Source organism: Oryzias latipes, chromosome 23 (assembly GCF_002234675.1).
Source record: "Oryzias latipes chromosome 23, ASM223467v1".
Lineage (NCBI taxonomy): Eukaryota > Metazoa > Chordata > Actinopteri > Beloniformes > Adrianichthyidae > Oryzias > Oryzias latipes.
In genome coordinates, this window is record NC_019881.2 from 3,801,133 (window position 1) to 3,825,228 (window position 24,096).

The 24,096-nt window shown below is 45.5% G+C and overlaps 1 protein-coding gene across 2 annotated transcripts; it reads left to right on the forward strand.

The window, feature by feature from the left end:
- Positions 1-580: 580 nt before the first annotated feature.
- On the forward strand, positions 581-22,591 carry LOC101174792 (microtubule-associated serine/threonine-protein kinase 3). Of its 2 annotated transcripts, none has more exons than XM_020714167.2 (5): positions 581-1,471; positions 14,489-14,680; positions 18,805-18,958; positions 19,025-19,210; positions 21,632-22,591. In XM_020714167.2, the coding sequence occupies exons 1-5, from the start codon at positions 994-996 to the stop codon at positions 21,684-21,686; spliced, it is 1,065 nt and encodes a 354-aa protein (XP_020569826.1). In that variant the 5' UTR covers positions 581-993; the 3' UTR covers positions 21,687-22,591. The 2 variants fall into 2 exon arrangements, with proteins under 2 accessions (XP_020569826.1, XP_004082966.1); XM_004082918.4 differs by having other exon boundaries at positions 590-1,471; positions 21,236-21,749.
- The last annotated feature ends 1,505 nt before the right edge of the window (positions 22,592-24,096 follow it).

Genomic DNA, 24,096 nt, shown 5'->3' on the forward strand with positions numbered 1-24,096 from the left:
AGGTGAGGACAGTTTAGCTATCGAGAGTTGCAGTTGACAAGTTGTTGTCTTGCTTATCTTTAAGTAAACAAAGAGATGCGCTGTAGCTGTGTTATTCAGACTTTTTATTGAACAGTTTCTTTCAGCACTAACACGTGACTACTCGCCTTGCATGCTGGGTAATGCAGTTTTATATAACTAACTTCAATACACAACAACAAGTGAATTCATATAATTGAATTGGAAAAAAATAAAAATAAAAAAAGGATATTTCTGTTGTGCTGCGGTTTAGGCCATTGTGCGTCGGGAACCGTTGTTGCGTTGTTTCTTTTGTATGTAGTGTGAGCCCTGTCGGCCAATCAATATTCTTCCTACACCTCAGCCGGCCTGTGTACTTTCTGTCAAAAATACTGTACAATCTTTTCTAAATTGAATTTTTTGTCTGCTCCTGACTTACAACAATTTGAATAAAGAATTCCACTTTTAATCTTCATATATTGTACTCCATCATTTAAAAAAAAGAAAATATTAAAGCCACCAAAAAGACCATTTTCATTGGAGAGAGTCTTTTACAAAATTGATAAAAAGGGGAAATGGGGTGAGAGGGTAAACAGGGATAGAGCAATGACCAGGAAGATCAGGTCTTAAGGCTCCATGAGTTTGAGCTCAGTGAGCGAGTAAGTGTTACGTAAGAGCTCAGCTGGAGATCAGCGAGAGAGTCAGCAGCCAGCGAGGAGAGAAAATAACAGCGAGTGAGCAGGGAGAAGGCGGATTACAGCTGGATCTGCCTCACTCGTACAACATGCACCCTCATCCCCCGTCTCTCTGCCAGCGGACTCAGCCAGCATCATGCATGGGACCAGAGCGAGGGATTTCCTTCATCCACTGACAGACTGATGACAAGAAGCTCAAGAAGACAGGAGAAGTCAACCAAAGGAGAAGAAAGTTTCTACCCTCCATCTGAGTCTGTGAATTCCTTTCCTCTTTCAGAGCTCCTCTTCATCACATGCCAGCATGGCTCTAAAGGAGGCGCCAAACAGTTCCACCGTCTTTTGGCTGTTGCTGTGCCCGCTGCTCTCTTCTATGGTTCTGGCTACGGGCCCCCCTCTGACCCCCAAGGACTTCGAGAGCCCCACGGCTGCTTTGTCTCTGGGAGACGGAGTCGGCACGACTGTGCAGCTGCAGCCAGACCTGCAGACGGAACCTCAGACACCATCAGAGGCACCGACCGCAGCAGGGGAGCAGACAACTGCACCGACTGCAGCAGGGGAGCAGACAACTGCACCGACTGCAGCAGGGGAGCAGACAACTGCACCGACTGCAGCAGGGGAGCAGACAACTGCACCAACTGCAGCAGGGGAGCAGACAACTGCACCGACCGCAGCAGGGGAGCAGACGACTGCACCGACCGCAGCAGGGGAGCAGACGACTGAACCAACTGACCCAACAGAGGCTCCTGCAGAGAGGCAGAGCACCACTAGTAACTCCACAGGTGAGGCAGTCTGCAGCTTCATGCTTCAGGGTTCCTTTGAGGAAAAAGTAACTTTCACTACACATAAACCACAATGAGATTAGCAGCCAGAGGTGGGACTTCAGAACAATGTTCATTTGTTTATCCTTGTTTTTTTCTTTTGCTGCATTTCTGGTGTAAAGCTTTCACTGGGATCTCACTGATGGTTTAGATACCAAAAGAACTTTTTGAGACAACAAAACTTTTTTTCTAACCTGATAGAGAAGGAAAAAAAGCTGTGTTTCAAACCACAAACCAGGATTAATCTGAACAACTAAACCTAGGATTCCCAGCTCTGAACGCGTGCTGACTTCAAGGCTTTTGTTGGATCTGAGGCTCAGTCGAGTTGTTTTTCTGACTTACTTGTTTGCACTTTGCTTTCAAAGTCACCAATCGAACCCTGTGAGATGTTTGACTTTCCCATCCAAACTCAGGAAAGTGAGTTGGACTTGATGAACAAACACTGGTTTCACTCTGGGGTGTTTGTTCGCTTTTAATTGATACCTTTTCCTTTTTGCCTTACAGGCTGCCATTTTTATAGATCTCAGAATTTCAGAAATGTTTCAGTTCTGATGGTTTTAGGATCCAACTGCCATTGTTCTGCTGTCACAGGGTACCGGATCAGGTTCATTATGTTTCAGGCTCCAGGTGTTTTGGTTAAATACGATTTCTTCCGTCCAGCTGGAAGCTGTTCAGCCTGAATTGAAAGCTGCAGCTCTGCTCGCATGACTTCCCCTCCATTGGAGCATAGCACCTCCTCTTCCTCGCTCTCAGTGCCTGTCTTTGACACCATCCTTTTCTGACAATTCTTCTAAATTCAAAGATAGTTCTTCTTCTGACCCTTTTCTGTTACCAGAAAGTTCTGGGTTTGTGGAAGCTCCAGCTCTGAGGCACAAAAGAACTGCCGGTCCAAACGGCTCCAATCTCCTTAGAGGTTTAAAGAGTAAACACAGTTGTTCATTTCATAGTGCTGCGTGCAGAAACGCACACAGAAACACACACACAGGTGATCAGCTGGCTGGCCACATTGCATCACATGCATGACTTACGTCAGAGCAGGGCTTTCTGTGAGAAGCCTTTCAAAATTCAAAAATCCTGGAGCTGCGATTAGCGTCAAGTTCCCCCGAAGCAAAGACTGTGAACACTTTAGCACTTCCAGTTTAAGCCTGTTTGACTCTATAACAGCAAGACAAGAAAGTGTTTTCATTTAAATAAATACAAGCCTAAATGGGAAGAGATTCCCCACATTTTACCATTTTCACATCTGCACAAGTTTTTTTCTTTAAGCAGTCGACGTGCCCAACATTAACAAAAGCTGAGCTCAAGTTGGGGAAGTGGAGCCAGTGTAGAAAGAATTCCAGAAGAGACACAATTTCTGTTTGCAGAAAAGGGTTAGCTACGAAATGACAGTGTTTTCTCATTTCAAATGATTGATTGATGAGTTTCTTTCGCCCATCTGAGTTTTGCAAAGATTCTTACAAGAGCTGGAAGAGATTCAGGGTGTATTCAGACTAGAAAAAAATCACTTGGTCTGGTCGGTGTCCGCCTAACTTGGTACGGATCGAGTCCTGAACCTTTCGGTTGGTCTGTATTCAGACTGCCGGCTTTCCTGTTTCGAGCTCAAGCTTGTAAACAAAACCACATGACTGAAGATCTCTTCACTCATTTGGTCAAAAATTATTAGGGCAGGGCAAAACAACTAGAGGCAGAAATGATGGAAGTCCTGTACTTTGTTGGGATAATTCACTGAAGCTCTATTTCACTCACCAATTTTGAACGTCTGTTTCAACTCCGCCTGCAGAGCGGTTACTGAGGAGGTGACAACAAAGAAGCTTTACTGATAAGTGTTTATGACATATAGATTGTCGGGAAAACAGCGAGAAGCAATGTGTGTCACGATAAAGGTTGTTTTAATGAGTCCGACTTCATCCGACCACATTTGAGTGAGTTGCTGTGTCTCAGCGTTGTGGTGTTATGGCGTTGCTTTGACAGAATTCTGTTAACCCTTGTGCTATCCTAGGCACTTTGGCGTTGGGAGTGGGCTCATCTGGACCCCACAAGACTGTTTTTGTTCAATGATTTGGGATCTTCACTAGTATCCATGGATTACATGAAATCCTCTCCACCTTTATCAACCTTTGTCATGGTAGGGAGAACACGTCAATGTAAGGATCGGGTCATCTGGACCCCATAGAATAGCACAAGGGTTAAGGAAACACAAGGTAGCTTTTAGGGATGATGTTGCAGCAGCACCTGGCGCCGAAAAAGAAGCAAGAACCATTTTCAGTGGAGTTAAAATAAAGGTTACAAGTAAGCAGTTGAAGCTTTTTTTCTTTTTGATAACATGACAGTCTTTGCTTTAAGGCCCGTACACACCGGGACGAATATTCGCCAGGCGTTATTCGCCAGCGTTTTTCGCCACGTCTTTTGTGTTCACACCCAGGCGATTTTCGCTGACGATGAGTGGAGTGAACATGCAATTTCCTTCCCTGACATTAGATGGCGCTTAATGTAAAACAGAAATACTCCTGTACACAAGGTGGCGCTGCGCAACTTTACGCTTCTTAAAGTCGCTTTTCACTCAGAAGAAGAGAGTAAGTATTTACGCGCTTGTCAGAATCATACAAAGAAAACATGAATATTTCAAGCACCAGTAGCTCCAACTGGTACTTGGTTCGGGGATATTTTAGAATGTCCGTCATTATTGCTTCGCGGCAGTGTAGACGCTACTTGGCGTCTATCTTCTTCGCTGATATGTTTGCTCAGCAAGGCAGTTTTGTGTTTGAGCGCCCCCAAGTTGTGTTTTACTGTAACTTCAGAAGCTCCAGACACGTGAACAAAAGCGCCATTCTCATTGGTCGAGTAGATTTCGACGCGACGCGTCGAAAAAAAAAAACGAACCCGAGGCGTTTTTTTTTTTTGACGCTTTAACGCCTGGCGTTTTTTCGCGTCGGTGTGCACACTCACATTGGTGCCCTTTGTTTAGTCACGAGGCGTTAAACGTCGGCGAAAATCGCCGGCGAAATTCGTCCCGGTGTGTACGGGCCTTTACATTTGTCCGTAATTCAATCAGTTGCTTCATTCCTGCCCTGTTTACATTTTGTGACCACTGGCTACGGTGGCCGTTTGGTCCAGTTGTTGCGCTCAGAGGACAGATTGTATTCAGACTGAAGAGTCTCAGAGCGAACCGAAGCTCAATCCGATTGGAAATGAACCGAGACCACCTCCTAAATGGTTCAGAGAGCGGTTCCTGGTCCGCTTGGGTGTATTCAGACTGAAACATTTTTCTGGATTTTTGGGGGAAACAAACTCCGGTTCACTTAAGGCAAAACCAAATGTGTTTAGTCTGAATACACCCTCTGTGTCTGCAAGAGACACCGGAATGATCTGTTTTAAATGCAAACGACGTGACGTTTGAGGCTTAATGAGGTTGTTAGGCAAAAGCCTAGCGTTAAAGCCTTAGTCACATGCACCCGTACGGGTACTGTGGGTTTTTGGGTTGCAGGGCGTGGAGGATCGTAGAGAGGAGAGAGGATGCATCTTAAGAGGAGTTCAGGTATGTTCTGCAATTCCCTTGGGGCCGTACGTTCTCCCCATGAAAATGGATTGTACCATTGTCCTGCATGTAGTAAGTGCATTGTGAAATATATGTAAGGAAAACAGAAAATACTTGTGACATGTGTGTGATGCTGTCGCATGGCACCCATTAAGCAGTACCCCAGTCGGTAGTAAGGCCTGCATACTGGCTCTTTACTGACCGTGCGCAGTGCTGTACGCAGGGGGGGTGTACGTCATATGTACGGTAAGTGCTCACCTGTCCACAAACCACGCCCTGATTGTCCAGTTTCCGCATTCATTTCTAACAGGAACACACGACAAACTCTCACTTATCACTTGAACGGGGGGGGGGGGTACCAGATTTAGTTTCCCCCGATGATCTGAAACTCATTTTCAGTCTGAATACACCCAAACGGACCCTGGTCCGGGACCAGGAACTGTTCTCAGGACCCATCTTTTGAGGTGGTCTCGGTTTGTTTCTGATTGAAATGAGTTTTGATTTGCTCTGAATTTTTCTCACTCCGAATATGGTCTGTGCTCGGAGCAGAACAACTGGTCCAAAATGGCCACCGTAGATGGGGGTTTTGGGATGTAAACAGAGTAGCTGAGCGACGACGAGAAACAGCACCTCATTGAAATGTGGTTGGATGAATGCAGGCTCATTTAAACAACTTTTAATGTGATCTGCATTGCTTCTAACAGTTTTCGTGACAATCTATACGTTATAAACACTTACCTTCTTAGTGAAATATAAAGTTTCAATCAGTGAACTATCCCGATTGCAAAGTGTAGAACTTCCATTCTTCTTTCTGTTGTGGCTTTGTGATTCCTGGCCAATAACTGAAAAGATCTTTAGTCACGTGGTTTTGTTTACAAGCTTTGGTTCAGAACGGGAAAGTACACTTAACGGCAGTCTGAAGACAGACCAAGGGGAAGGTTCAGGACTGGATCCGGACTAAATGAAACATACTGGGTCCAGGCCACAGACTTTTCCAGTCTGAATACACCCTCACATTAGTTATTGCTGTGCACTTAAAGCTGATAAGAGTTCTGCTCAAAGCAGTCAAGCACATGGTCCAAAGAGCGGAGATCCTGCTTTCCTTCATTACTGTCCAGGTGTTCTCTCAAGGGAACTTTCCAGTGGTAGATCAGTGGAAACAGCAACTTTGTAGCAGCTCTTCGTGTCCTGGGCTCAGAAGTCAGGGATTTCCAGAGAAGCAACAGCTATTTCTGCTTCTGAAACGTTAACATTAACACTGTAACACAACCTATTAACCTGAACACAGAGGGAATGAGTCACTGCTGTTAATCCCCGCTTGAAGCAGATATCACTTACTTAAATTGGTTTAATCTGCCCAAGTAGTATTTTACATTTACAGTATGTGTTGTTTTAGTGTTTGTCCAAAGTTTGCCCAAACAAAATCCCATTGAATCAGAATGGTCTGTTTTAGTTCTTCATGTTGCACCATCCATTGCTTTGACGTACTGGAATCTCTGGGAGGTACGTCCTGAAAGCCACTCTGGGATGAATCTTCAAAAAGTGTCCTTCACCTTGTACGAAAATAAAAACTTGGGTTGAGATTGAAGTGCGTCCTCATGACGGTAAGCTTCTTATTCTTCCCCCTGAGCTCGGTAAAATCAGATTGTCAATCAAAAGCCTACAACGTAAATGTTAGCCCATGCAGCAGCTTAAATCTGATTAGAGTTAGAAAATCCAATTACCTTTGTCTATTCCAGGTTATTTCAGGTGCCAGAAAACCAGTTGACATGCTAACACACAGCAGGGCAGGTGTATTTTAAACCGAGTTACGGTACCTTTGTCCATTCAGTAATTCCATTCAGTGCTTTCATGAATGTGTACCGTGATAAAAATCTATAGAAGTATTTAGACGTTATGCAGAAAAAAAACCTTAGGTAAGATGATCAATTTTAGGAATATGGCTGCTTTTGTGTGATGTTTTAAACTGCGATCAAGGTGGTGCTGGGACTTCTGCAGGCATGGCGGTGGGTAGAATTTCCTTGGAGACAAATACACTCACACACAGAGCCAGAGGTATTTATGTCAGCAGCACGCACTGTCAGACAAAGACTTCTCTCTGTCTGGTGCCCGTCAATCCAACATGGTCACTGGCAGAGGCTCAACTTCATTATTACCTTCCCACAGCCTCACAGTGGCTAAACAAAGTCCCAAAGTCAGCGGCTCAGGAGGGAGGAGAACGGAGAAAGCTGCAGCGGAACAGGAGGCAGGAATTTTTACCAGACTCATACATTTAGTCCCACTGATGGTAATTATCTGTAAGCCACCATTGCTGCTGTCAAAGCGGCATGCAAATTAAGGAGATGGCAAAAGCGGCGCTGGAAGGGGCGGTTCCTCACTTTATGATGTCACAATGGGAGGACCCAAAAAACTGTAGCATTGGATAGCCCCAATACTGCTCGCCATTTTTGTTGCACTGGCAATTTTATCTTGAGGGTGTGAGCTAGCGGGAGAGAGTGAAAAACAAAGTGATAATGGGAAATAAAGGTAAGCTCGCTCTGCGCCAACAGTCCCACCCATAACTCAGAGGTACGTTTCTGAAAACGACAGTTTTTATTTTTATTTTGGCAATAACAAAATCATGATTAGAAGACCGCTGGGAATAATTTTACAATAGATCAAAAGATGATCGGAGTGGGTCTTCAAAAACTACAAAATATATGAGATAAACGTGGATGAAAGCTGGGAAGAGTTGTTTGGAAAGATTACTAGGATTGTCCTGTTACAGTAGCTTGATTGCTACGCATAATAAACTAACAATATACCTTAAAACTTTACACAGGTTGTTTACCTTTTAACACCTTAATTATTTCTTATTTTTTCCTTCATAAATTCTTTTTGCCTTGTTGCATAATAAAATACTACTTTTCCCTTCATTGTCTGAACGGTTACCTCAGCTGTTCCGGTTGTGCTCTGGTTAACGGATTACTATCTGTCAGATTCACCCAAGGCTCTTAGTTAATGGGAAAACGCGTCCGCTTGAGCTGAAACATCTGCATAATCAGCATTAAAGTGCTGGTTAACATTTTGGAACCACAAAAAAAATCAGATGTTTTGAAACTGAAAGACTACAGCTGAGTAAGAACAGGGTCACAAGATCTGAACGAGGCGCGTGTTTTTCACAGGAACATCCACTACGCAAGCAGAGACAGAGTTAAGGGGATTAGATAATCAGTTGTGGTACAATGCATCCACGAGGAGCAGCAGAAATAGATCCACTGATGGGGAGGACACAGGGGGGGGAGATGTTTGAGGTGGGATCACAAAAGAGTGCAGCTGGAGGACAAAAAAGCCGGAAAAGAAGACAGGAGGAGCACGTGGCTGGAGGAGATGAAGCCAAGCGAGCAATCAGCTCTGAACGCCAACTGTCATTAACTTCAATTCAGAGTAGCAATGTCTGCAATGGTCTGACTCAGAAGTTTATTTGTGAGTATTGTTTGAGCAGAGAAAAGGGACAGTCATGCGAGGGAAGACTGAGGGCTCCCAATGTTCAGTTTTGTTTTAATCTGTTTTCCTAAATGTTTAAAAAAAGCTTATTTTGGATTGTGCCGCTTCCTTGTGAATCCACAAATGTTAAAGGGCCCATATTGTGCTGTTTTTAAGCCTTTCAGAGTAAACTATGTCAATTATTATAGATAATAAAATACCCTTGGCCATTAAAGAATGTTTTTTTTTAATTAAATATCCTATCTGGAAATAAGACAACTTGATCTCAGAGGGTGTCGCCCATTTTCATGACGTCAACATGTCGGCGTCACTTTTAGTGTAAAGACGAGACGGTTCAGCGTTAGTGTAAACCCAGATTTACACTGTTCTGATAGTTTGCATCAAGGGTGGGCAATTATTTTGACTGGCGGGCCACATTGGGTTCTAAAATTGGACAGAAGGGCCGACCAGGAGCAGAAACGTGGAGTGAGAAAGAAATAAGATGAAATCTGGATGAAAACGTTTGGATTAAAACATTTCGTTTTAAAAACTTTTGTTCTCATTTTAGAGCCAATTGCACCAACGGCTTGATGCACCTCGTGTAAAACAGAGAAATGCTGCGTTTATGTGATGTTTGAATGATGGGCAGAGTCCCCAAACCTTTTCTTGTGAGGACCACAGTCACTGTTTTCCTGTAAACTTCTTTGATCTTTTTATTGTAAAGCCCTATAATAAAGTTTCTTTCATTCATGATCCTTTTAATAAAATAACACTATTTATGAAATTTAAAAAAATGACCAAATAACTGTGATTTTCAAAGACTGTCAGGTGGGGAAGGCTGGTGAGCAGGAAGGACCCAGAATGCAGAGGCGGGAGGCAAACGGTTCCAGGGCAAAGGGTTTAATTAACATAAGGCGCTGCAGAGCAGGGTGAAACAAAACAAGACTCACTGTGGGCAAAACTTGAAGATGTGGCAGGAGACAGACATGGCCTAGACAGTCAGGGAAGAGACTTAATGGACCAGCACAAGAGGAAGGCAGAGACAAGACTTATATACAGACAGGGCAGACAAGACACAGGTGAACATGATCAGGACAGATTGGGACAAAGGAAGTAAAACTCAAGAACATGACAAGACAGGAAACCTTTCAAAATAAAACAGGAAACAGAACTCAAACATGACATAGACCAAAACGGAAAGCAAAAACCAATACAAAAGAAACTCCAACCATGACAAAGACAAACATTCAGGAAAAATATACGGACACATTAAAAAGAAAAACCAATAAATAGTGGATCCTTTTCTGTCATTTTTCCGCTGAGACTTTTAGGGCTGCAGCTCCTCACATGTCTCCCAGTTTGCACTAAAACTGAGCAGCTGTGTCCTGCACGTCTGTTTTTCATCAGTAATAATGAAAAAAACACATTTCTATGTCTTCTGCTGCAGCTAAGCTTATATCTGTGTTACCTTTTCACCAGAACGGAGTTCCCTCGTTTATTGCAGGAGTTATGTTCTAAAAATAACCGTGATCGGTGAAATCCACGGAGTCTGATTCCAGACGTTTATGGCAGTAAAACTCCTCACTGCCTAAACACACTTTTCTCACACAGACATGAACTTTTTCACACTTTTCTCTTGTTTAAATTCTCAAACCTTCCTAGAAATAAAGTCCAGGATCTTAGAATGAAAACAAAGATCTGATCGATCACAGATTTCTGACCTGAAGAGCTCCGCATTTCTTTACAGGAGACACGGAGGAGATTGATTGACAGGGTCTCAAGCCAATCAGGACACAGAACAGGGTACGCCGTTTAAAAAAAGCAGCATGGTCGCTCTAAAAGAACGAGCTAAACCAGGAAAGATGAACTGCGACGTAGAAAGGGAAGACAGTCCTCTGTTCTATTTGACAGAGACTTTAGAGGGTTTATGGTCAGAGCACAGACTGCAGAAGGGTGGAATTATAATGTCACGTCTTGATCATGTGGCTTGATAAAAAACAATCAAAAATGGTCCTGATATTGTTCAGTGAACCAGACCAAACATGGAGGCGGGCCGGATCCAGCCCGTGGGCCATAGTTTGCCCACACCTGGTTTACATTGTCTCTGTTGTGTCTCCATTGTGTCTCCGGTCCCTCCCCCCTGGCTCCCGGGGGAGTGGTTTGTCCTGCCACCTGTGTTTCAAATAGTTTGTCTGGCTCTCTTCAAGCGGTCTGTGGTCTTAAAATTTCAAGCAGACACCTGTTCCCTCCATGCAGGTTTCACCGTCAGACCGCCCGTATCCGCTCGTAAGAACAGCTGGGACTGAGGCATTAGGTGGTGATTCGTCCTCATTTCAGCACTCCTTACTGCCATATTGGGCGATGTGTGAAAGATGTTGGTTGGTTGATCTCTACACCGTCCTTCAAAACAAGCCCAGGGATGTTGTCCAGTTCAACTGCTGTCCGTTCGTTGACACTGGCTAGAGGCTTTCTCACTTCAGCTGTTTGTTTGCTGAAGTGCCGTATCGCGTGGTGACAATGGAAACATCTGTGCCTGGATGATGTTGTTTTCATGCATAGAAGTTGTTCAGTTCGTCTGACAGAGACCCGTTGTTTTGGTTTTCTGTTGAGGGAAAAGGCTTTTAGTGGAACCACAGGCGGCACAGATCCTTATCACGCCAGAAGAAACTATGCAGTTATTGTCTATACTGTATAGTTTATTTAACCCTTGTGCTATCCTAGGCACTTTAACATTGGGAGTTGGGTCATCTAGACCCACTAGACAGTGCTCTGAACCTTTTTTCTTCAATGATTTGTGATCTTCACTGGTGTCCATGGATTACATGAAATCTTTCCACCTTTATCCACCTTTGTCATGGTAGGGAGAACACGCCAATGTAAGGATCGGGTCATCTGGACCCCATAGGATAGTACAAGGGTTAAAATCTTTTTGCTTCTTCGACCCCCATGATAGATCCTTTGGGGGTTCAGCAGTGCTGAACTAGAGTCTACAACCTCACTTCTGTTTATTTAACCCTTTTTCTGGGCTAATGTTAGCATAACGTCCAGATAATCTGAGTTTCTCTCACTGCTGCAGTTCCTAAACCTACTAGTTAGTTTTCAAAGCAGATGTTCCAGTGTTTGTCTGTGACTTTTCTGTCTTAAATCCAGCGTTAGACACTCACTGATCTAAATGCCCGTTAACACAAATTTCTCATCAGCCAATCACATGGCAGCAAGTCAATGCATTTATGCCTGTATACATGGTCAAGACGATCTACTGCAGGTCAAACCGACGACCAGAGCGGGGAAGACAGGTGATTGAAATTACTTTGGTTGTTGGGGCCAGGAAGGCTGGACTGAGCATTTCAGAAACTGCTGGTCTACTGGGATTTTCACCCACAACCATCTCCAGGGTTTACAAAGAATGGTCCGTAAAAGAGAAGATGATGCTTTGAATCGGTTGTTTGAGTGTGGCGGCCTGCGTGTCAGTCGGATGGATGTCCGTGTTCCTCAACATGTTCCTGCCAGCAGGTTTTCACTGGCAAGGCGACGCCACTAACTAACTCTGAAGTGAAGCTGACGTTTCTAAACACACAGCGTCAGCTCGCCCTTGTGTCCCTGCGCTGCATGCACACGTGCCTGGGTGAGCGCGTGCCTGGGGGGGGTGTCATCATCTCTGCACGGGATCATGGGAACGTCTGCCAAACCGTTCCTCCTGCAGCAGAAATCCCCCCATCTGTCGATGGTAATCAGCAGAGAGCAGCTTGAATATTATGCCGTGATGACCCCCCCACCACCACCAACACACACAAAAACAACACACTTCTTCACGCACACACAGATTATAGTGGACTCGGCTTCGTGCACCCCTCTGGCCACAGCTCATTATAGAAGCACTAAGAGGCACAGCTCTGCTCGTCCAGCGTCTTCCTCACGTTCTTCAGCGTGTTTCACACAGACTGTGTTGTTGTGCGTCTGAATTCACGCAGCGCTGCAACAATAGCTGCTGCATCACCACATCTCTGAGGTTTGTGCGCACTCAAGCACACAGGAGCTCAGAATAAGACATCACGATGCTCACATGTGCAGCTCTGCTCATTCTATGTTACCTACTCACCAGGCGTGTGGGGAACGTTCAAGAACGGGCTGAGCGTCAGTTTTTGAACGCGCGTTCACACAGGTACCTGATACTAGTGCATGAGCTCACAGCTGGAAAAGGCTTGGTGTGAAATGTCCATGCAAATCTGATGAATCTTTTCTTTCACAGCTCTATTCCGATACATGAAAGACTTGGTGTCGTAGACTTCCATCCAGGTGAAAACCACAGTTTTTCATTTCCTCTTCATGATCAATTTTCAAACATTTTCCGTGAATTAAAAAAGACACTTCCCCTGTGTCTCTACCAAATCTGAGTCCATTGGTCAAAGTTCAACTAATCAATCGCAGCACGTTTTGTACGGACCAAAAATCTTGCATAGCGTCACATGAACGCAGGTTTTTCACGTGGAAGCCTCAAAGCGCATATGCACATTACATGGACTTTTCATTGAAATGAATTGGAATCAAACGCACATTGCTGAACCTTGTGTGAACTTAGCATCAGTTTGTAAAATTTGTTTTTTTTTTTTTCATTTTATTTTCATGTTCTGTACAGTTATTGTACTTTTGCTTCATCTTCCTGGTTTTGACAGAGACGGTCAGGGTTAGTTGGAAGTTAGGGATCAGTTGTTGATCGACATTTTCCTTTACTTGCAGGTTTGAACAGGGACTCCTACATGCAACTTTTTACTTTGTCTACCTATTTGAAACTCGACTTACTGCTGCCAAATTTAACCGCTGGGTTGCCTGTTATGGGGTTGATATTTAAAGTCCCACTCCGGTGTTCCCAGTCATCTTTTAATCATGATTATGATGTTTTCAGCCAAAACATCATAATCATAGTCATTGACCTCCTTTTCCTGTCGATGAATCATTGCTCAGGAGTTCTCCATACCTTTGTTCGTAAATAAATTAGGGAGTGTTTGGAAGTGTTGATGTAATTGGTGAAAGAAAGATTCGTTCTTTTTTTCTTTACACGTATGAAACACTTTGTATTGGAATTTACTGTTTAACCTTCTATAACCATTTGTTTCACAGTTGATATGTGCATTTCTAAAACTCCAATCTCATCAGCATGATCCCAACTTTTCTGAAAAGCTCATCGTATATTACTTGGTCGATGTTCTCCACCCTGTAGTTCCTCATCATTCCACTAGGGGCAGTAGAAGGGTTTCTCCTGCTCATTTCAAAATGGCCGCATCCATGAAATCTATATAGTGAAAACACTTTTTCTAATTTTCTAAACTTTATGGTGAGAATAACTCACATATTGTTATTCACTTTTTTTAACGACCACTTGCTGAATTGAAAGAATGCAAAATTTACATTGATAATTCATTATTTACAGTAGAGTTACACTCTACACATACAATGTGTGGATCAAATTTAAGACAGTGAATAAATAAAGTGCTTTTCACCTGAACACTCATGTAAATATTTTTGCATCTTTAACTAACATTGTTGTGAAGAAAACCTTAATATATCAGACAATGGATCATAATTGATACTATCTATATCTCGTGAAAACAATGATATTGTATTTTTTGTGGTAATTCAAGGGCTTAAAAAAATTAATTCACAAAAATGGAATTTAAAGTCAATTCTTTGGTGTAGTGGGGTTTTGAGGCTTAAAAAGTACTTTATTGGTAAACTGTTGGTTGCTTTAAAAGGGTATAACTTTCTAAAAGCAAGTCCCTCTATCTTAGCAAAGTATAACCTTTGAGGTCACTGTGTCTTTTATCAACTAAAATATGAAAAAAATCCGACATGTTCTGTTTCCAGTTGTGCAGTGTATTCTCATCCAACTCTAAATGCAATAGAACTAAAGCAAAGGTGTTGTGGAGCAAAGAACCTTTTCGTTGGGATTCCTTTGTGATTCCTGTCTTGTCTCTGCTCAGGTCTGTCGTGCCCCCCCATCCTGCCGCCCCGCCGGGGCTCCTTCTATGTTGAGGGCGGCTCTGGAGTCTCAATCGGGAGCGTCCTGGCCTTCTGGTGCAGAGAGGGTTACCAGCTGGTGGGCAGCGAGAAAATCTACTGCAGCGTCCGGAATGGAAAGGCCCAATGGAGCAACAACCTGCCCGTTTGTGAAGGTGTGCAGGCGTGGGACGCAAACTGAACCTGCGTAGCTGTAAAACGTCCATGAATGCAGATGCATGTAGGGAAAATGGAACCACAGCAGCTGGTGTTTAGCAGACAGGGTGTGAGCAGCACTCGGCCATGGATGCTGCTCCTGATGGCTGCTTAAGTGTGAAATCAGGTGTGTTGACGAATTTGCACCGTTTCATGCTGATGGTCAAAGTTTTTCATAAGTACAAATATTTCATGAGCGATCATAAAGTGAAGCCTCAACACATTTTTTTTTACCACATGAGGCAAAAACTGGGAACACACACACACACACCCGGTAGAGGACCCGAGCTTGTGTGAGAAAACCACCTACGGAAGGGTGTGAGGAGCGGAGGAAGGAATATATATATATATATATATATATATATTTATATATCCATCCATCCATCTTCCTCCGCTTATCCGGGACCGGGTCGCGGGGGCAGCAGACTGAGCAGAGATGCCCAGACTTCCCTCACCCCAGCCATTTCCTCCAGCTCCTCTGGGGGGACCCCGAGACGTTCCCAGGCCAGCCGAGAGACGTAGTCTCTCCAGCGTGTCCTGGGTCTTCCCCGGGGCCTCCGCCCAGTGGGACATGCCCGGAACACCTCTCCAGGGAGGCATCCAGGAGGCATCCGAACTAGATGCCCGAGCCACCTCAACTGGCTCCTTTCGATGTGGAGGAGAAGCGATTCTACTCCGAGCTCTCCGCGGGTGACCGAGCTTCTCACCCTATCTCTAAGGGAGCGCCCAGCCACCCTGCGGAGGAAGCTCATTTCAGCCGCTTGTATTCGGGACCTGGTTCTTTTGGTCATGACCCATAGCTCATGACCATAGGTGAAAACTGGAACGTAGATCGACCGGTAAATTGAGAGCTTTGCTTTTCGGCTCAGCTCTCTCTTCACCACGACGGACCGATAGAGCGACCGCATAACTACGGACGCTGCTCCGATCCGCCTGTCAATCTCACGCTCCGATCTTCCCTCACTCGTGAACAAGACCCCAAGGTATTTAAACTCCTCCACCTGGGGCAAGGACACTCCACCGACCGAGAGATGGCAAACTACCTTTCTCCGGTCAAGGACCATGGCCTCAGATTTAGCGGTGCTGACCCTCATCCCAGCCGCTTCACACTCGGCCGCAAACCGCCCCAATGCACGCTGGAGGTCCCGGTTCGATGAAGCCGACAGGACAACATCATCTGCAAAAAGCAGAGAGGAAATCCTGTGGTCCCCAAACCAGATCCCTTCCGGCCCCTGGCTGCGCCTAGAAATTCTGTCCATAAAAACTATGAACAGAACCGGTGATAGAGGGCAGCCCTGCCGGAGTCCAACGTGGACCGGGAACAGGTCTGACTTACTGCCGGCTATGCGGACCAAGCTCCTACTCCGGTCATACAGAGACCGGACAGCCCTCAGTAAGACTCCCCGGACCCCATACTCCCAGAGCACCCCCCACAGGATGCCACGGGGGACGCGGTCGAACGCCTTCTCCAAATCCACAAAACACATATGGACTGGATGGGCGAACTCCCACAAACCCTCCAGCACCCCAGATAGGGTGTAGAGCTGGTCCACTGTTCCACGACCAGGACGGAAACCGCACTGTTGTTCCTGAATCCGAGGTTCGACTATCGGACGGACTCTCCTCTCCAGTACCCTGGCATAGACTTTCCCAGGGAGGCTGAGGAGTGTAATTCCCCTATGGTTGGAACACACCCTCCGGTCCCCCTTCTTAAAGAGGGGAACCACCACCCCTGCTGCCAGTCCAGTGGTTCCCGACCGCCACGCGATGCTGCAGAGACGTGTCAGCCAAGACACTCCCACAGCATCCAGAGACTTGAGGTGCTCAGGGCGGACTTCATCCACCCCCGGGGCCTTGCCACCGAGGAGCTCGTTGACTACCTCAGTGACTTCAGCCAGGGTAATGGACAGCCCCACCCCAAAATCCTCATTCTCCACTTCTTCAAAAGAAGGCGTGTCAGTGGGATTGAGGAGATCCTCGAAGTACTCCTTCCACCGCCCGACAATGTCCCCAGTCGAAGTCAACAGCTCCCCACCTGCACCGAAAACGGTGCCTGTGGAGAACTGCTTTCCCCTCCTGAGTCGTCGGATGGTTTGCCAGAATTTCTTCGAGGCCAACCGATAGTCCTTCTCCATGGCCTCACCGAACTCCTCCCAGGACCGAGTTTTCGCCTCCGCAACAGTCCGGGCCGCAGCTCGCTTAGACTGCCGGTACCTGTCAGCTGCCTCTGGAGTCCCGCAGGCCAGCCAGGCCTGGTAGGACTCCTTCTTCAGCTTGACGGCATCCCTTACTTCCGGTGTCCACCACCGGGTTCGGGGGTTACCGCCGCGACAGGCACCAGAGACCTTGCGACCACAGCTCCGAGCAGCAGCAGAGACAATGGAGGTGGAAAACATGGTCCACTCGGACTCAATGTCCCCAACCTCCCCCGGTACCTGTTTGAAGTTCTCCCGGATGTGGGAGTTAAAGACTTCCCTGACGGAGGGCTCAGCCAGACGTTCCCAGCAGACCCTCACAGTACGTTTGGGTCTTCCAAGTCTTTCCGGCCTCCTTCCCCGCCAGCGAATCCAACTCACCACCAGGTAGTGATCGGTGGACAGCTCCGCCCCTCTCTTCACCCGAGTGTCCAAGACACAGGGCCGAAGGTCACCTGAAACAACTACAAAGTCGATCATTGACCTCCTGCCTAGGGCGTCCTGATGCCAGGTGTACTGATGGACACCCTTGTGCTCGAACATGGTGTTCGTTATGGACAAACTATGACGAGCACAGAAGTCCAATAACAAAACACCACTCGGGTTCAGATCAGGGGGGGCGTTCCTACCAATCACACCCCTCCAGGTGCCACTGTCATTGCCCACATGGGCATTGAAGTCCCCCAGGAAGACAATGGAGTCCCCCGTTGGGGCACTTTCCAGTACCCCTTCGAGAGACACCAAGAAGGCCTGGTACTCCGAACTGCTGTTCGGCCCGTAAGCCGAAACCACAGCTAGAGACCTGTCCCCCACCCGGAGGCGGAGGGACATGACCCTCTCGTCCACCGGGGTGAACTCCAACACTTGGCGGCTGAGCTGGGGGCTCACGAGTAAGCCTACGCCAGCCCGCCGCCTCTCACCTAGGGCAACTCCAGAGTGGTAGAGAGTCCAACCCCTCTCTAAGGACTGAGTTTCAGAGCCCAGGCTATGTGTGGAGGTGAGCCCGACTATATCTAGACGGTATCTCTCAACCTCTCGCACCAGCTCAGGCTCCTTCCCTCCCAGAGAGGTGACATTCCATGTCCCAAAAGCCAGGTTCCATGATCGGGGTTTGGGCCGCCGAGGCACCCGCCCTCGACTGCCACCCAAACCACATTGCACCGGCCCCTTTTGAGGTCTCCTACGGGTGGTGGGCCCATGGGAGAGTGGTCCCACGTCGCTCCTTCGGGCTGTGCCCGACCGGGGCCCGTGGGAAGAGCCCCGGCCACCAGGCGCTCGCCTGCGAGCCCCGACCCTGGGCCTGGCTCCAGAGTGGGGCCCCGGTGACGCCAATCCGGGCGACGTAATCGGGTCCTCGTTGTTTCTTTTCATCAGGGGTTTCTGAACCGCTCTTTGTCTGGCTCGTCACCCAGGACCTGTCTGCCATGGGAGACCCTACCAGGGGCTTAAGCCCCAGACAGCTTAGCTCCTGGGATCACCCGAGCTCTCAAACTCCCTCACCACGTTAAGGTGGCGGTTCACGGGGGAGTTATATGTATATATGTATATATATATACATATAAAATATATATATAAAATATATTTCTTTCTATTTAAAAATAGATCAAAAGATCAACAGATTGGGACTTTCATTTCAGTTTTTCTTTTAATGTCTCTCATATTGTTTCATGTACAGCATTTTGAAGAAAATGGCGGAAAATGTGGTCAACAATTGTCAGAAATGTTGAAACAAATATCTTTTAAAGTGGAAAATAGCTCATTTCTGTCCACATTTGTTTGTTTCTGAATTTGTCTTGTGCTTGTTTTTGTCGAGGAAACTCATAAACTGTTGATCTAAGTCATTTATTTAAAGTTTCTTGTGGTTCTCTTTGGTTTTTACCAAACCCCAGCCATCCCCAGACCAGAGGACCGCGGGTTGAGAGTGGCCGTGCTGGCTTCAGTGGTGAGCGGCATCGTCATCTTCGCCATGTCCCTGTCCTTCCTCATCTGCTGCCTGCAGGAGCGAAACAGTCGCAGTCGCTCCAGGAAGGAGGGGCGCAGCAGGTGAGAGGCCAAACCAGGAATTCGGTTGGATTTTCTGCTGTGAAACTCTCTTAACGCTCACATCAGACGCAGGGACAAGCGAGCGTCCCGCCGCAGCGAGTGCTGGCTGGAGAGGGAGGAAGGGGACTGGGAGGCTTTCCCTCCGCCCAAGATCTTCCACCTGTCTCAGAGGATGAACCCCCGCCTGGCCCCTGACAGCCCCCTCTACCTGACAGCAGGGCTGGGGGGGTATGAGAACAGAGGATACCAGAGGTGAGCCACAACCCCACATCCAAGAGTGACCTTTTCAGCAAACCAATTTAAGAAAGTTTGATTCAAACAACCCTGTGACTGAACATGGAGACCAGCAAGACCTTTCCTTTTTCGTCTGAGCTATGAAAATCTAATCTGTAACAGTAGATCCAGTTTAGTGTCTTCCAGCCTGTAAAGTTACAATAAGATAATAAAACAGCACAGTAAGTCTTTGATTTGCTTCTTTAGCTAAAGTGGAAAAGTGGAGAAGGGAAAAAGTACGTCGTACTTCGGCCTTTGGAATTAACCCTTGTGCTATCTTGTGGATGACCTGATCTTTACATTGACGTGTTCTCCCTACCATGACAAAGGTGGATAAAGGTGGAAAGATTTCATGTAATCCATGGACACCAGTGAAGATCACAAATCATTGAAGGTAAAAGGTTTAGTGCACTGTCTAGTGCAGGGGTGTCAAACTCATTTTGGTTCGGGGGCCACATTTAAACCGTCTGATCTCAAGTGGGCCGGACCAGTAACATAAAAGCAAAATAACAGCTTTGTTTTAGTTTTTTACTCAGTTGGAAAAAATGCCTCAACCAACATAGTAGTCTAATCACTTGGGGCCAATGGATCCCGAATAAAATTAATTTCAATTAAAGAAAAGTTGGTCTATTCAAATTAATACAGACTGAATATTTTACATCTGACACTGAAGCAATCCAGAAACTTTTCTTTATGGGAAGTCTCTTAGTGGTGCTGAATGTCATATTCTTTGAACACTGCGATGCTGATGACATACCAAGCATTTGGGTTTTGCATTCAGCTTCATGAAAGAAAAAAAACTCGGTCCATTTTTCCTGGAAAGCTCTTCACTCCACTTCACGTTTGACAACATTTTGGTCATTAGGGTGTCGCTAATGATCATCCTTATAGCAAGATAACAGTGGTAAGGGAACCAAAGTGCATCTTACCCAGACGCAGAGCTGTTATGTTTCCCTTTTGGCAAGTGCAGATATATGCTGTGCAGGAACTGTTTTTCCTTTCCGTTTCTCCCCCTAGTGGCAGAATTGCGCATTTCGGTTATTTCTTTAAAAAATCATAACTCGCCACAGGAATGGACTAGAAACTTGCTTTCTTTTTTAATCATCCTTATGTTTTTTACTCTTCGTGTATGGGCTGGAGTAAACCACCGGCCGTATGTTTGACACCCCTGGTCTAGTGGGTCTAGATGACCCCACAAGATCTCAACGTTGAGATCGATAGCACAAGGGTTAAGAGTTCAAGACTCAGCCAGTTGCTTCTATTTCTTGGCTCTTGATAAAGTGGTGATCATTTGGCGTGATTTGCTCTTTAAATGCTGGTGAAGGACCATCTTTGTCATGGTAGGGAGAACACGTCTATGTAAGGGTGGAGTCATCTAAGATAGCACAAGGGTTAAAGCAGCACCACCCTGAGACGATAACAGATTTTTTAAAAGCAAACGAGCATTTAGTTTATTCCTGCGAGTGGGTCACTCGACACGTTTCAAACTACATTTATTGATCTTCACTTCCTGTTAGGCTCCACAAACCCGAGCACTTTCATTTCCTTACTGTGTTTCTGGTGAAATGGGTTTCGTACATTGACTGTATATAAGAACTGGACTGAATGTGACGTCACCCATGGAAAAGGACTTACTTCTGGATCCAACCACATGAAGTCAATTGACTTAGATTTTTTTCTCAACACAAACGCCGCCATGTTGGAGCCAGATGATGTCAGAAAGCAGTAATTGGACCTAAACGATCAGAGTCAATGTTTCTATGGAAACCAGATCTCAATGCAGAGGAAGAATGGTTATTCTGACCAATAGAATGAGTATTTTTTTATTTCTCTATAGAAATAAACTCTATTTCTATATATATTAATCTCTGTAGAAATAAAAAACTGGTATTTTAAAATGACGGGGGGGAGGGGTCACTCCGTCCAGTCTTCATTTACAGTCAACGGTCGCTCCATCTGCATCCGCCGTGACTCTGGTTGCTTTTTGTTTCTTCCTCCGCTCAGGAGTCAGGAGAGTTTGCTGAAAGCGTCCCTGCCCGGACTCTACCGCTCTGAGTCCCAGCTGTACCCACACGTTGTCTTACAAAGGGTCCCCACCCCGACTGCGCCTGCTGCCCCCTCCGCTCCATCTGCCCCCCTCTACCTCCACCTTCCTCCTTCATCTTCTTCGGCCTCTTCGCCGGCCCACGTCGCACAAAGCCAGCCGCAGATCATGGCGCAGTATCCCACCCCAACATATGCGCCCGGCACCAACACAGCTGCGCCCGCATACCCCCACCCGACACCAGCGCCCATTTACCCCAACCCCCACCCGCCGCCGCAGAGGCCGTGGCAGTAGCTGGGACTCATTTTTAGGGCCCTGCAGAAGCTTTTTCACCTTTTCCTTGTTTTCTCCCACAGAAGTCTGCAAATACCGAGTTCCAAAGCAGACATGAAGGACATGCAGCGGGTGTAGGACAGCCCCACCCTTACTGCATGCTCGGTGAACTTTTCCTGCCATTCAACAGGAAGTAGTTTTTTTTTTCTTACCGAAAAGTTCAATGGAGAAAACCTTTCACAGGAACGTCTGGTGAAGTGAGGCTGAATCAAACGTCAGGACTTTTCTGAAGTTTTTCACGATCAGCTCCCAGCCTGATCCCCGCAGGTCCCTGGAGATCCAGTTAATAAGACGTTTTAATGCTTACTGGGGAGAACTGAGTCAGATTGGGAGATTTATATGGATCAACCTCAATCAGAACATTGTTGTTGAGGCCACTATGATCTAACAGATCGGTTTGTCGTCTCTCTCTCTCTCTCTCTGTGTTATATTATCCTTCATTCTTCTAAACCCGTTTTGTCCCTTTCGGGGTCACGGGGCTGCCGGGGGCGATGGCTGGGGACACCCTGGAGAGGTCACCAGTCTGTCGCAGTGTTATCTTATCCTCCCTGACAAAAGCCTCTTTCATGGTTTGGATGGTTTCGGCCTCTGATTTTTCAGGGATCACAGCAATCTGTCCTGGTTTGGGTTTTTTTGCCTTAGTCTTTGTTTCCTTTTTTTTCTGTCCTGTTTGAGTTCTGCTTCCTGTTATATTTTGAAGATTTCCTGCATGTCATGATTCTGAGTTTTACTTCCCTGGTCCCGTCTCTCCTGTTTGTTTTCACCTGTCAGATGGACTGTAAGAGCCCCTCACTGACCAGAGCTTTATTTTTCAATACATTTGAGTAGAAACACTAAAAGAAAATGAAAAGAAATGTGCACTTTACCTTCATTCTGAATGGTTTGTGCTGTTGTGTCTTATGTTGATCTATTTTCTGTCACTGGTTTGTGAAATAACAATATGGCTGCCATTGAAATGAATAAAGAGACTTTGTTTGGATCAACTGGTGAGTGCTGGGGCTGTTTTTATGGATAGATATAACTGTGGGAAAGACAAAAAAAAAGGATGAGGAGCCGAAGCTGAGATGAGCTCATTTGCCTGTTGGGGGACAGAATCAACACTGACAAAAAAAAACAAAGTACAAGCAGTGTTTTACTGCGTTTCTCTGCATGTGCAGGCTGGACCCATCTGCACAGAAATGAAGAATTTCTCCAAAAAAGGAAACCAAATGTGCCAACATTCTGACTGTTTATGACATCTGCAGCCACAAAAACACTCAGCTGGTTGAGTTTAACAGTATTTTAAAGTAATAAAAGTGTACCCTTTAGAAACCAAATACCTTTTTGCTAAATTAAGTGTAATATGATGTTTTGTCTATTTGAAGTCCCACCCCGATCATCTTTTGGTGCAGGGAGCTTGTGCCCCCCCCCAGAATATTTTCTACGCCACAAATACGACTTTTTTTTAAACCGCATTTTTTCGTCTGCTGCTGATTCACAGCGATTTGAATGAAGGAATACTGAGAAATGCAATATTGACCCTAATTTTCTTCACATATGTCCTCCATTAGCAGAGAAAGTCCACAAGAACATGTTAAAAAAACACCCAAAACTGTCCCACACATTTTGGGACTGCAACAATATCATTCCTTATTGGATAAAAATATTTGAAATGTTGTCTCTATAGGTTATATTTAAGGTTAAGTTTGCATTGGACCCTATAACAGGATTATTTGGAGTGCCAACTACTGGAATTTGCTTAAACAGTAAACAAAAAAATGTCTTGAATTATGTTTCCCTATTGGCTAGACGTCTAATCCTACTTAATTGGAAAAGCAAATTTCCCCCAACATATCTTCATTTGGTAAGAAACATAATGCAATACTTAAATTTAGAAAAGAATACATTTTCATTGAAACAGCAAGAAAACATTTTTTATGAAACATGGCAACCATTTATTGATTATTTCAACAGTATAAAGACAAGTCAACCTCTATTCAAACACATAATAGTAAAACAGCAGGGTCTTTTCTTTTTCTTCTCTTCATCTTCTTTTGGTTTTCTTTGTTGCCCTCTTTTGTTGTTGTTGTTGTTTTGATATTGTACTGTCTGTATTGTTTGCTGAAAAAAAGAATAAAAAACAAACAAACACCAAAAACACCATTTTCATCAGAGTCGGTCTTCACACATGTTTAGGTCGAAAACAAAAGAAAATGACAAAAGAGGGAAATGGCTAAAGAACACGGGAACGTTGCAGCTTTTGGCAAATTTGTTTTGCTTTACAAAGGAAAAAAAAGCTTTTTTTTCCTGCACACGTACACTTAAACACACTCAGCAAAACTGCCCCGCCTCCAACAGTTGCTCATTTGGAGGCAAGTGAAGCTTTGGTGTAATTTCAATGAGGAAGATCTACCGTATTTCCAGGTAAGCTGGGTTGCTGATTACATCACTCTACAAATCAGTCTTCACTCTGAGACACTTTTCTTCACAGCCAATCAAAATCTTGCCT

Coding starts and splice junctions, on each gene's coding strand:
- LOC101174792 (XM_004082918.4), top strand. CDS start 994: ATGGCTCTAAAGGAGGCGCCAAACAGTTCCACCGTCTTTTGGCTGTTG. Junction 14,681..18,804: donor CAACCTGCCCGTTTGTGAAG/GTGTGCAGGCGT, acceptor ACCAAACCCCAG/CCATCCCCAGACCAGAGGAC. Junction 19,211..21,235: donor GAGAACAGAGGATACCAGAG/GTGAGCCACAAC, acceptor TCCTCCGCTCAG/GAGTCAGGAGAGTTTGCTGA.